General features: G+C 38.9%; 1 protein-coding gene across 2 annotated transcripts in view; it reads left to right on the forward strand.

The window, feature by feature from the left end:
• The window catches only part of MTHFD1L (methylenetetrahydrofolate dehydrogenase (NADP+ dependent) 1 like), a 137,322-nt gene that overhangs the window by 89,752 nt on the left and 34,502 nt on the right, over positions 1-13,068 (forward strand). Inside the window, exons 25-26 of one of the 2 annotated variants that reach the window (XR_013773499.1) lie at positions 5,059-5,166; positions 6,542-6,791. Coding sequence is in view for 1 of the 2 variants with exons in the window: in XM_079299279.1 (XP_079155405.1) it covers positions 5,059-5,166; positions 6,542-6,694 (261 nt within the window). In the remaining variant the exon portion in view is untranslated. The remainder of the gene's footprint in view (positions 1-5,058; positions 5,167-6,541; positions 6,792-13,068) is intronic. The other variant, XM_079299279.1, reaches the window with a different exon arrangement.

Raw genomic sequence — 13,068 nt, forward strand, 5'->3', positions numbered from 1 at the left:
TTTGGCAGTGAGACTGATTTCAGGAATCCCAGCCAAGGTGTGTGTCCCTGCCCCAACTCGCTTCTTCTGCTGGTTCATTTCAGTGCTCAGATTTGAACAGTGTGAGCAATTCTTCCTGCTTCTCACAGGCTTTCCCTTTTTGATAAAGGTGGATGTGTGAACTGATATGAGTTGCAATAGGTTTTTTTTTCCCTGGGATATGTTTTAGCCTGGATGAGTTTCTCTGGTATGTGCAGCTGCATAAACAGCAGCGCTGCCTCGGTTGCACTGGCACATGGGTGAGTGTGAGCAGCAGAGGAAACAAGGCTGAAAGGAAGATCTATTGTAGCTGCTCTACTGTCCATGGAAATCCTTATCAAGCTCTACAGGAAAAAAATATAATCTGAAGTGAGCTGTTAGAAGTGAAGGGAGAGATGAAGAGTGAAGGAAATGTGAGAAAAGGTTAGAAATTTAGCACTATTAAATTATGTTCTAGTGAAAACATTGCTGTCAATAGTAAGGGAGGAAAGAAAATTGTGTAATGAACACCACCACTTGGCACTAATATCATGTCTTGCACTGGAAGTGACAGTATGGCTGGATGATAACACTGGTATGATTCAGCTTAGATAATCAACACAGTCTTAGGAGTGACAGGCTCTCAGCTTTATCAGTGCTGATTTTGTGGTTTAATCATACTCTATCAAGTAATGAAATTTACAGCTACACAGAGACTGTTTTTGTGAAAGCAGTTTGTGCTTTAGCACTTGTTATGCTTTGGCCTAGGAGAAAATCCTATTTATGGTGTGGGTGCTTGGCAGCCTCAGCAAGTGTTTGTGTTTGTGCTTGCCTCAGAGCAGCATATGGCTTTGGTAACTCTAAATGTGTGAGATTTCACAAGTGAACATTCTCTCTGGCAGGAGTGGCAAGACTGTCTGTCTCTGAGAGAGCCCTAATGAATTGTCAGCAGATATTTGTATTGTGTGGCCCTGTAGCATCTTCTCATGTTCAGTGTAAATTTACATTAAGTATTTTATGTCACCATTTTCTCAGGAAGCTGATATTGAATTTGGAATGAATTCTCTCAAGCTGCCATAATTCCTTCAGCAGTAGTACTAATATGTAGTTGCATATCTACAAAAGTCAGGTTTTATCCAAATCCATATTGTCTGTTGTCTGTCTGTCACCTAATCTTCACCTAAAAAGTACTTCACCTAAAAGTACTTAGTTGTGTAACAGTCACAACTTTACATGAGGGAACTGAGAAGAGAGATAGCTTTTATTGCTGATCATAAATCTTTCATGCTTTTGCCACACTTTTACAACTTTCCTTCTCACCCTAGCTGTCCAGGTGGCAGAAGTGCTGTGGAATGAAGTTGCTGTTGATAGGGGTGCATCAATACTCTCCATTCAGATGAGACTTTTCTTCCTCCTTTCCTGAAGACTTTTGGTGATGGCTGCAAACATTTGCATCAGTGCTGCTAAGGGTGCAGCACTGGAGTTTGCTAGTGGGAATGAGCAACTGTTTTGGGAAATTCCTAAGGCAATCGTAAAAAATTCTCAGACAAAAGAAAAAGTAAGAGATGTGGTCCTGCTTCTGGCCCAGGCAGGGTTAATTTCTGCAGAAGCTGGAAGGGGGCATGGCCAGGAGGTTATTCTACACCATGTCACATCATGGGGGCAGGGGAAAAGGAGTTTCTTTTTGGGAGAATGCATTTTTGGTGAGTCTTGGACACTGAACTGGAGAGTACCATTCCCAAACCACAGCAGATGTGAAATTACTATTTTTTTTTTTAAGTGTCTCAAATATGTGGTTTCTGCTGGCAGACATTTGACCAAAGTATAAAAGGCACAAACAGGTTGTTCACATGTTTTTGTTTTTGTTTTTTCCTAGGTAAATGTAGTATCAGCTGGAGCAAAAATCCAGCTTAAAATCCCCTAATGATTTAGTTACTAGTGCAATACGAGTCTTAGCTTTCAGCCCACTTCTCCATGTGAATTAACATTGTTGCTACATATGGTGGATGTCTTTGCCCATTAGTGAGACTGTTTTGATAGTGAAAAGCAGAATAATCAGCAATTTGGTTGAAAACCTGAAGCTAAACAAGTCTTGTAAACATCCAGGCTTCTGCTATGTAGAATATCTCTTGAATTAGTAGAACTTCTTTTCTGTTAGATGCCATTATGGTACTTTCAGGCAAGATGAATTTTTATTTCTCATGTAATGCACTAGGTGTTTTTAGTTCAGAAAACATTTCTTTAAATCAAAGTGAAGTTTCCCAGCAGTATTACTTGATAACTGTAACACAGGAAACTTTTTAGCTTGAAATGCCCTGTTACACTGTGATTCTAAATAGATAATGCCTTAAAATTCCTACTAAATACTAGGAAACAGGTGGATCCTTAGCACAGTGTAATGTACTCCTTTCCCTACTCCTGAAACCTCAGGAAGGAAGCATATCTGAGAGTGTGCATGTGCATGAGCTATCTTAATGTCCACAGCACATCTGTGCCTTCCTGCTGGTTTCTGTCTGAATTTGGCTCAGCCCGGACTCATCTTGCCTCTGCTGAGATTTAGGCTCAAACTCTCCTCTGACACCGTGCACACTTTGCCTCACCTGTTTGTGTGCACGTGCCTGGCAAAAACATGACAGGCTCAGGAAATCACCTTTTTTTGCCATTTCCACACCCACAACTCTTTCCTCAGTGGTGATTCTTCTGAGGTTACATTTGCAAAATCTGAGGTGTGGGTACTGACCCACAAAAAGTGTCTGAAATTCTGGTAAAAGAAAAACCAGGAATAAAACACAAGCCATGAATCCATAGGGATGTGGTTTGACTGTCCAGCTCAGACTCAGTCATGCAACACACTGCACATTTCCCAGGAGAAGCAGAGTGCCACTGCTGTCATTAAAGCATTCTCCTCTGATGATAGCCAGAGCCCTGCTGGGCTTCTTTTGGAAAATACGGCTGTGCTCATTGGAAGGGGGCTGAAGGCACAGTAGTTGTGCTGCTGTCAAATTAGTTGGAAATGTTTTGACACAAATGCAGGCTGAATCTAAATGTCCATCTCCATCTCAATGAATTTACTGAGGTTTAAGCAGAGAGCTGTTAGTTTCAATGTTGGCCTGCTGACAACAGGGAATGGAATTCCTTTTGCTTTTCCATTTGCCATTGCTGTTAGTCCTTTACTGCAAGCAAACAGCGCCCAAAAGGCTGATTAACAGACATATTTTGCATTTCTCCCTCTGTGTTGAAAACTGCCATGGATATGAACTACTTAATAATTACCCTGAGACAAGTTTCATCTTGTGATGGCTGTCCATGGCACTAAGTATTCCATTCAGCTTACTGCTGCCAGGAATTATACCCAGGATATTTGAAATGTGCTATTTCCAGTCCTGATTAGATTTTTTTGCATTGTTTGGATTCCTATAAAAGCCTGATGTTGGGAATGTGAATTATTCCACCCAATTAAGGTGCAGTAATTGTATTGTGAGCATGTTCAGAAAGTGTTTTGCGAAGCTCCTTTAAACCTGTCTTTGAAATTTCAGATCTGAGAGTTACTATCTGAGACTTAGTAGCTTTTAACTGCATTACATTAAAGGTACTTAGAAGTCTGGAGAGATTATTTTCTTCTAATGCCTCTGTTACTGGAGTTCTTTAGTAATGTAAGCTTTAATTTTTCTAAAATTCAATCACAAATACAAAAAAGGTCAGCCTGACACAAACCCTTCAACTGATGTATCTTTGCAGAAAAAGAGCTACTTCCAGACAGGCATTGCAAAAATGTGGTTACCTGTGGAACTTCCTATAAATGCACCAGATAGATCTCATTATTCACAAATTAATTAATTTCTTGCCCTTGTTAGAACAAAATTATACACTTCTATTTTGTGTTCAGATCATTTTTGTATTGCTTGAGATTACCAAGTCTTCTTACCCAAGTGATTATCTCTCCAGATTTTCTTTAGCACTTATTCCATGTGTGTTGTTAATTAAATATGCTACAAGTTACTAATGAGATATTTCCTTTAATATTGCACACATCTCTGGCCATCTATAATCAACATTGAATTAGCTAAACTCATGGTCAGATCCCTCCTCCATCATCCTGTTCCTATTGAAAGAAGGCAGAGAATATTGTTTAAAATAGCTGGAGGAGTCACAATTACTCTCTCCTGGGTCATTAAAAACAAAAGAAAAGAGAAAGAGGAAATAGGAAAGAGTTGTTTATTCTAAATACACAAAAATTATGGCACAAAAAGTAAATGCCTGATTTGACCACAAAAAACTTGATTTTCTTGAAAATCTGTTAAGGATTTTCTAACAGATTGAATGTGAGATTCTGCCTTCAAATAGAAGCTGTGAAAGCAGAACTTGTTCAGTTTGAGCTCAGTAACATGATGCAAATATTCTTGGAGACTAGGATTGAACTTAGTGACTTGAGGTTTCAAAATGAATTTGAGAATGCTTTTTTTTTTTAAAGTATCCAAAGTGCTTTACAGTATCAAAGCTACAGTTAAAAATATGCATGTTTAGAAAGGATAGGTGGTAAAAATAATAATAAATAATAAAAGAAAATCACAGTCAAAGGAGCAGTGATGGGTCAAGAATTTTGCTATAATTCCTCACTTCTCAGGGAAGCCTTCCCTGGCTGCCTCTTACCTTGCCTTGTCCACTCATGTAGTTTATCTTTATTCTGAAATGAAACTTTTTTGTCTAGTGATCCCTGTTAACCCAGTGGAGATTGCAGTGTAGGTTATCTCTTCATTCTTGTAACTAGATAGTAATTTCCTCCCCCCCACTTCAGGTGAGTGTAAGCTCATGTTGTCAACTCTGTAATGCACAAATTGTGAAGTTTCCAAATGATGGAGTAGCTGAAATCCTGGCTGTTAGTTCACATGCCTGTAGCTGCATATCATATCCATCACCACTGCTCTTTACTTTCTCATATTTTAGCAAGCCTGTTTAACAAGGATGAACCTAAATGAGAGATTCACAGGCCTCACTCAGCAAACAAAATCCTAGTTTCTCTTGGCTAATGTTCATCCTTGCATTGTTTCCTTGTCTCTGCAGCTTCCTATTGCTGAAAAAATAAGGGTCATTGCTCAGAAGGTGTATGGAGCTCAGGATATAGAGTTGTCTCCCATTGCACAGTCTCAAGTTGATCGGTACACCCAGCAGGTAAGAGCACCAGGGAATTATGCAGGCAGGTACCTGCTGGATGCAAGCCTTGGGAAACCTCAGGGTGGAAAATTCTCAGACTGGAGTGTTAAGTCAAGCTTTGCTGAAAGGCATGGGTTTACCCATGGTAGTAAACTCTGGGGGTCAATGTGGATTGGTTTAGATTAGATAGAACAGAATGGTTTTAACCTTGAAAGCGATCTCCTGTGAGTTGTGAACAATGTTCAGAATGCTTCTGAGATTGTCCATTAAACTGTATTTCTGTGCAGTTTGGGTTACTCTCTTGAACCTGACAACTGCACATCTGCAAAAGCTGCTGCTAGCAAATGTAACCAATCATTTGTACCTGCAAAAGAGTAAACACAGTAAGACCTGTGCACAGCTATGCACTTTGATAACAAAGGTCCCAATATTTGTAAAATCTTTTGATTTCTTTCTGTTGCTATTACTTTCAAGGAGTTAGGAATGCTGGAACATGAAATAGATCACCTATCCTAAAGCATGTGGGAGCATGCTACAGTTTGAAAAGTTTTGAAACCATGTGGAGAGGTGAATGTGTTTTTTGTAGTGGAATGGCTTCTGGATGTAAATGTGGCTGGAGCCTTTCTGTCAGAAAGTAGAAACAATATGTCCAGGAAAAATTCCTCAGTAAACTTCAGCAGCTTACTGTCAGACAAGCAGAAGCCCTTGGTCAGACAGGAGGACAGCCATCTTTCCAATACTGCAAACTTCCTGAGAATGAATTTCAGTCCTCCAAATAGAAAATAAGTTTACTTAGTGTACTTGAAGCAAAATAGTCCATGCCTTTATTTTTTCCTGCTGTGATTCTCTAATCAATTTTTTAGTCTAAATAGTAGTATATTTAGTATATTAGGAAATATTTTCACAATGTCAGAAAGAGTTGTCAGCACTGGGCTGAAGAGACAACTCCCTTGAAGTTCCACCTCTTCTCCTGGCCCTGTTTGTCAAAGAATTGAACAGAAGAGTGGAAGTTGCCTCACTCAAGGTTAATCAATAACTTGGAGACAAATAATGGGCAGAGTGGGCTGCTGAGACACTTTTCCAGATTTTCTCCCACATTTTCAGAAACTGGTGCACTGGCATTAGTGAAGCACATCTGCCCATGCAGGTTTTGTCTTGTTTAAAAACAAAGGAAAGCATCATGAGCTCCATCTGTGTTTGCCCCCAAGAAGACATTAATGCCCTTAGAAAATTTCAGACTCTGAATCCTGGTCTCAAGTTGGTGTCTATCTAGGTCATTAGAGCCCAAAGGGAACTGTTGTATTAGAGGATTATGGTAGCAAAACAAAAACATAATGTGCCTTTACTAATTTTAAAGACATTTTTCTTTTCTTTCCTTTTTTTTTTTCATCAGGGATTTGGAAATCTTCCCATTTGTATGGCAAAAACTCACCTATCCCTGTCCCACCAGCCTGAGAGGAAGGGTGTTCCCACTGGTTTCATTTTGCCGATCAGCGATGTGCGAGCCAGCATTGGAGCTGGATTCATCTACCCTCTAGTAGGAACGGTGAGTGCAAAGTGTTCAGCTCAGTAACTCCCCTTTCACCCAGCTTGACAGGGGAGTGCATTTCCTGTTTGCCTCTAAAAATAATGTGTAGAGCCACGTGAGTTCTTGTTTTTGTGTAATGATCTTATCCTCAAACATTTTGTAGCTCTAGATTGATAGGAAAAGATAATCAAGAAAATCCAGTGTCATATAAGAGCTTTGACTGTCGGATCTGAGAGAATGGCTCGTGCTGTTGTTTCTATTGCTGTTGTTTTTATGTTAATCTATGGTATTTAGGCACCCTAATGCTGCAGAAAAATGAATTTACTTGTCATTGCCTTTTCTTACTCAAAATGCAGCCTGTAAATAACTAGTTAGAATCTTTTATCCATTGTTACAAACCATTTTAATGTATTTAGATTAAAGGAATTGTGTTGGGGAATAGAATATGCTTAAAATAATTGCTCTTCAGCTGATGAGTCTGATCTGCTCCAGTCTTTGTGAACATCACTACCGGTCCTGTAAAAGTAAGTTATGGTGGGAAGGGGTAGATTTTTAACTGCAGAAGGAATAGCACATTCCTTCTCCTGTTTTTTAGAGATTTAAACAATGAGGTGATAAAAAAAAGTAATTGTCATCCTTTCTTCCTACCCATCCTTACAAGTACAGACTTGGATGAGGAAGCTCATGATACTTTCTTCCCTTACAGGCCTTATCAAAATAGCTGAGAAGTGAGTTGGCTCATGCCTTTTGCCAGCCACACACTTCTTAATCCAAACAGCAGTTGAGCTGCATCTGACATCTCATAGCTGGAGTTATTACTTACATGCAGCTGATTCATGGGATGGTGCTGGAGAAGGGATGCAAAAGCCATTGCATTTCCGGAAAGAGTCCTCTCCCAATGTTATCTCATCTTCCCAGAGCACGGCCTGATTTCCGTGTGTAGCAGTACACTTAGGAAAGGTTGAAAGTTTCTAATCTATTGTTTTGAATTCCCTCTGAAACAATCAAGTGTTTGAAATGAGGAAGGAAGTACTTTCTGACCAGGAGGGTTCCTGGAGTTCAGGAAACTGTGTCACTTTAAGTCACTGGACTTGGGGATATGCTTTCCTTCTGCCTGACCACATCATGCACATCCACCAGAAGCAGTGCACAGCTGTGTATTTAAATTGTGTATGACTAAACTCCAATTACTGGTGACAGGATAAAATTTGTCAGAACTTCTAGTATCTCCTTCATGGCCTGGATTCAAGTTTGCACTGCAAGTTGTGTGTCATGAAGTTATGAGAAGGAGTGCATGTGAGTAATGGGCAGCAACTAATTCCAATCCATGAGGGAGCTATTCTGTTGGATGTCAGAATGAAATATTCTTGGGTTGAGCTTTCTGAATGAGTCACACCCTGCATGCTTTGCTATAAACTAGCTGAAACTCGGTGTCATAAATCCATAGAAACTGTCCATAGGAGCAGTATAAACCAAAAAAGTTCAAGGATTACCTCTTTCTGTTTCCATTTAGAAACAAAAAATGCAGTTCTTTTGAAGGACATTTTGTATATGAGATTTCTTTTTGGATTAGAGTGTAAAACATATGTCTAAGTTAGTTAGCCTGACTTTGGTGAGAGTCATGGAACTTCTCCCATATCCTGAGCTGGGAAGGCAGTATACTCTGTGTTATGTATTGCAAAAGAGTTTGTAGGCAAGGTACTGTATAAACATAAGATCCCCAAGAGGTACAAATGTAAATACATGGACATCAATCATTGGTTGTTTGGAAAAATATTGCTAATGCTCAGGAATGTAATGCTCAGGAATGTGGGACAGAACACTTCTTGGAACCATCACAATTGCTACAAATCAGAAAGAATGAATGAATGCGAATGTATTCCTAACATCATTACCATACAGTTCTCTCTGTAGAATTAAATTTATAGCAAGATGTCAAACTTGCTGCCTTTCAGAGTGGAGAGTTGTGATCATCAAGAAACAAAATTTCATAATATAATTGTGCCATGACTTTTGAAATCACTTTCCTAGTTTGTCACCTTCAGATTTTTTGTGCGTGTTGTTGTCAGCAACTTAAGTCCTGGGGTTAGTGTTACTTTCTAAGTTGTGCAAGAATAAATATTTTTGATGTCTAGTTTCAAAACTGAAAGCCTTCCTTTGGCAGCTCCCTTACTAATAAAGCTATCTGAAAATGTCTGCAACAACAAAGCAAGTATAAAAGGGCTTGTCCTGAAGGCTTAAAGTGGCTGGAAGTCAATGATATGAGTAGAGGGATTACAGAAATCCCAGTAACAGCATACGGTGAAAGCATCCAGTCATGACAGTGGATTAGATTTCTTTATATAGGAAAAAAAGGAGCAGCATAAACATTTTTTTTGCCTTCCACTGCTTGCTGGCTAATTGTATTAATGGAGAGGTCCCTTAATACCTATGGTGCTCAGAACCTTCTTACAGATAAGGCTTTTCTGGTGGCAGGAAAAAAATGCTATTTTCATTCAAGTTGTAGTGATAATTCTGATGCTAATTAAATGTCAAGCTCCATTCTCAAAGCATATTTTTTACTGGGCAAACTTCTCATATTCTAACCTGCCAGAATTTATCAGTAAAGCAGGCTTTTAGAGTTCTGCTGCAACGTAATTGGGAAGAGCATTACAAATGAGGGAGATAAATACTAATGAAAGATAATAAACTATCTGCAGTATCTAGCATTTGCAGTTTAGCCTTGTCACTAGCACATGCAAAGTAATGAGATTTGTATTTATCTCAGCTCTGATACACAGTGACTTTTTTTTAACTAAATATTTAGCATGTTGTCTTCATATTCTCTAAGCAATATTTGGTTTGTGTTGTGGTTGGCTCCAGTTCCTGTACAGCATGGAAGTCTTTCCAGGAAAAATGAGCTGAGCCTTATCAGAGGAAATCAGCAGTGAAACAAGAGGTGCTTTTAATTAACACTGGCACAGCTTTTATCCAAGTTCTCTGAGACCATGACCCAGAGGGCTACATCACTCTCACAGGTGGACTGTTGACATCATTGCTTGGCTTAACAGAGTGATGGCAGGAAAGCTGCTGGAGTACATGTAGGAAACCAGTGAGGTCATTCACTAGCAATGCTTGGGTGGGGAGTTATTAGATTTTTTGTAGTATATGTGTTTCTCTCCACACCCACCCAAAAAGCCATAGCAGTTCAGTGCTTTCTCACATTCAGCCACATTTCCATTGTTCTTTTTCATGTGAGTTGCAAGAATTCAGGAAGGTCATAGAAGTTGCCTTTTGCCTTTGTGAAACGATGCTACAAAATCACTGGTGCAGGAAATAAATCTGTGCTTGAATCATAGTGAGATTTTTAAGTATGTACTTCTCCAGTCATGCACTTTCATTTCAATGGGTTAAAATTACAGGCATAGTCACTCTGAAAATATGTGGAGCCTTTGGAGTCATGCCAGCTTCCAAGTTCTCACAATGAACTGACATCCTTCAGATATCAACATATCTGAAGAAAGGTCAGCCTATCATAGAAATATTTTTCTCCTCATAGAGAAAGAAGTTCAAGTCTCTGGAACTAGTGCTGAAACTATATCCCCTTGGAAAGAGCTCTTGGGGTGACCCAGTGTAGTTTGAAATCAGTGTATGGGAGGGACAAAGTTCTAGTTCACTTGTGGGTGAGGACCAGCACTGTCCTGCCAAAATATTACCTGGGTTTTGTAAGAGGGAAAAGATATCACAAGTAAATATCTTTATTAATACTTTCAGAAAGAAAATATTGTTCCCTGTTGAATAAATTTCTTCTTTCTTAGTGGTTAAGAGCTTAACAAGTTTTGAGAGTGTCTATTGAACTTAAGCTGGAGTCCAGGCCACCTGAAGTGAATTTGCAGTTTTTCAGTGGTACATGATGCTCAGTTTGTCTCCAAATTGTCATTTTGTCACTTTTCTCAGGTGCTTTTATGAAACAGCTGAATAATAATTGTTTGATTGCTCAACTCATCCTGGTGATCTGTGTAACACAGGATAACGTTTCAAAAACATAAATGACAGCGAGGTTTATATTTGCTCTGTAAAACATTCATCTTACAGTTCAATTTTATGTTGTTTACAAAGGATTTAAGCTCTGCTATGTATTCTGACCATTGTTGGTCAAAAAAGTGTCCTTGGGGATGCAGCATTTGGCACGTTCCCTTGGTGTTGTTTCATTGCTGTGTTGTAGCAATGTTCAGTTGTGAAAGGTAGGTGCTCACAGAATCAGTGGGCTGGTTTTGAGATAGCTGCAAGAAGTCTGAAAGCCGTAAGAGAAAAGGAAAGCCATGAAGTTAACTCACATAGGAAAGTAGGTTAACAGTTGTTTAGTTCCTAATTGAAAACTGGTAACGGGAAAAGAAAAGCTGCCCCTGTTAGATTATGTGCCTTTGTATCTATTACAGTTGGTGTCATCCCAATGAGGGAGAGAGGTTTTCTGAATTACAAAAAGTGCATCATTCCTGTACAGTGACCAGATATGCACACATGGAAATGCTGATTGATGTTACACTTGGTGGAAGGCTGATAAATTATTCAGGATAGGGTTGATGGGCTGGGGGTGACAAGATAGGTATGATTGATGGCTGGAAGTAAGGATGAGGACAATCAACTTCAGTTTATTGTGTCTAAAACCTAGAGGCTGAGAGGTTAGTTAGGAGGCTGAGGTTAGTGTAATAACAGGAAATCCACTTCTGGCCCTTGGTGGATTGCATGATGTGGTTGTGATGGTATTGGGGTGGCCAGAGAGGGGAGGGTCTCTGTAGATGGGGCAGAAGTAGTCCTAAGTGAATGATTTAGCTGAAGAGCTGAGGAAAAAGTTGTAGATTATAATGGAATGGCTTGCCTTGCAAACATCCCAGGTGTCTGGACTATGAGTCAGTTAAGATTCAAGGATGGCTGTGGCCATTTGTAATCAGAAGATGGAATAGAAGACTGAGGGCAGGATTGGAAGCATAGAATGGCTGGAAAGGGAAAAACTGAGAGTTGTACCAGTGTGAGGAGATAACTGTGAAATTATTTGAAGACACATCTAAGTTGTACATGGAGAACTGAAAGAGGACACTGTCATAAAATGATTAAAGAACTTTGAAGGTGTTCCAAAGCATTAGTTTAAACAATGACATGACCTAAGATCTGGGAAGGAAGAAGTCATGTGAGTAATAATGTAGTTATAGGAGAGCAGAACATGCCTTGCTGATGACTAAGGATTTTTTTAAAATTTAAGAAGAAAAGAGTAGAGGTTAGCTGGCTTGAAAATATCATTATAATTTCTGTAACTTTTGAGAGTTAATAGAAAATGTATTTAAATGACAGAAATTTCCATATAGTCTGTGCATTTACTGTTTACTTGACCTGTTTTAAACTGATGGAGATAAGCCAGTGTTTGTTGGAAATACAGAGTAAAAATCTTTGCTTTGGATCATGTACCTCCATGCTATGGCTGTGACACAGGCTTATGGTAAAATACTCCTTTACAGCCTGAAGCAACACCCCAAAACCCCCACAAACCAGCCTCTCTTCCTCTTCTGCCATATCTTGACAGATAATAAAGGCAAGACAGATTCTGTATAGTTCATGCTGTCACTCTTGACTGCTCTTTGTTTGCTGGTAAGCATTATTTAACCTACATCATAGTAATGTACCATATATTGCTTCGTCTGAATGAAGGAACATGTCCTATTGCTGGCCAGATTAAATTTGTAGCTTATTATTGCTTTATTCCACCTAACTGTACATTTCTTGAGGACTAGGACTTGTAGGTATAGAAATTGATGAATGGTTTTGATTTCTTTTCTTGTGAGAAGAAAAAAAAAGTTTTGTAGGTGTATTTGTTTGTTATTTAGTCACTGAACTGAATTGTTAAAGGAAAACCAGTTTTTTTGGGACAGGATGAAATCACTAGATAACATATCAAAGAAGAAAATAAACCCTGTGTTTTGGTAAGCTATGTAATGTTTTGTTTTGATGAGATTTTTTCCTTACTACGACCTCCATTATCAGCAATTTCAGTATAATTCTTCTGAAATTATTTCTTTGTATCCAGTGTCCACTATTTTCCAGAATTATTTTCCCGTTTTACCATCTTATTTTAAGCCTTGTCAGAGAATTTTTTCTATGCAAATGTTTAAATTTGGTTTTAAATAGAATTAAACCTTTTAGTGACAAAAATTAATCAAGTGGACATCTTTTCCACATGTATTTATATGCTTTCCTTGGTCATCTTTTTCAAGTATATTTATATTAAATGCATGCATAGAAATGTAACTAGCCCCCATAGAGCAGGGCTCTTTAAATGATGTACGTTAACTTGTTTGCTTGGGGCTTGCTTTTAACAAAGATGTATCAGTTAAAAGTGGGAAGTGCAATTTGGACAGAAG

Source organism: Erithacus rubecula (assembly GCF_903797595.1).
Source record: "Erithacus rubecula genome assembly, chromosome: 2".
Lineage (NCBI taxonomy): Eukaryota > Metazoa > Chordata > Aves > Passeriformes > Muscicapidae > Erithacus > Erithacus rubecula.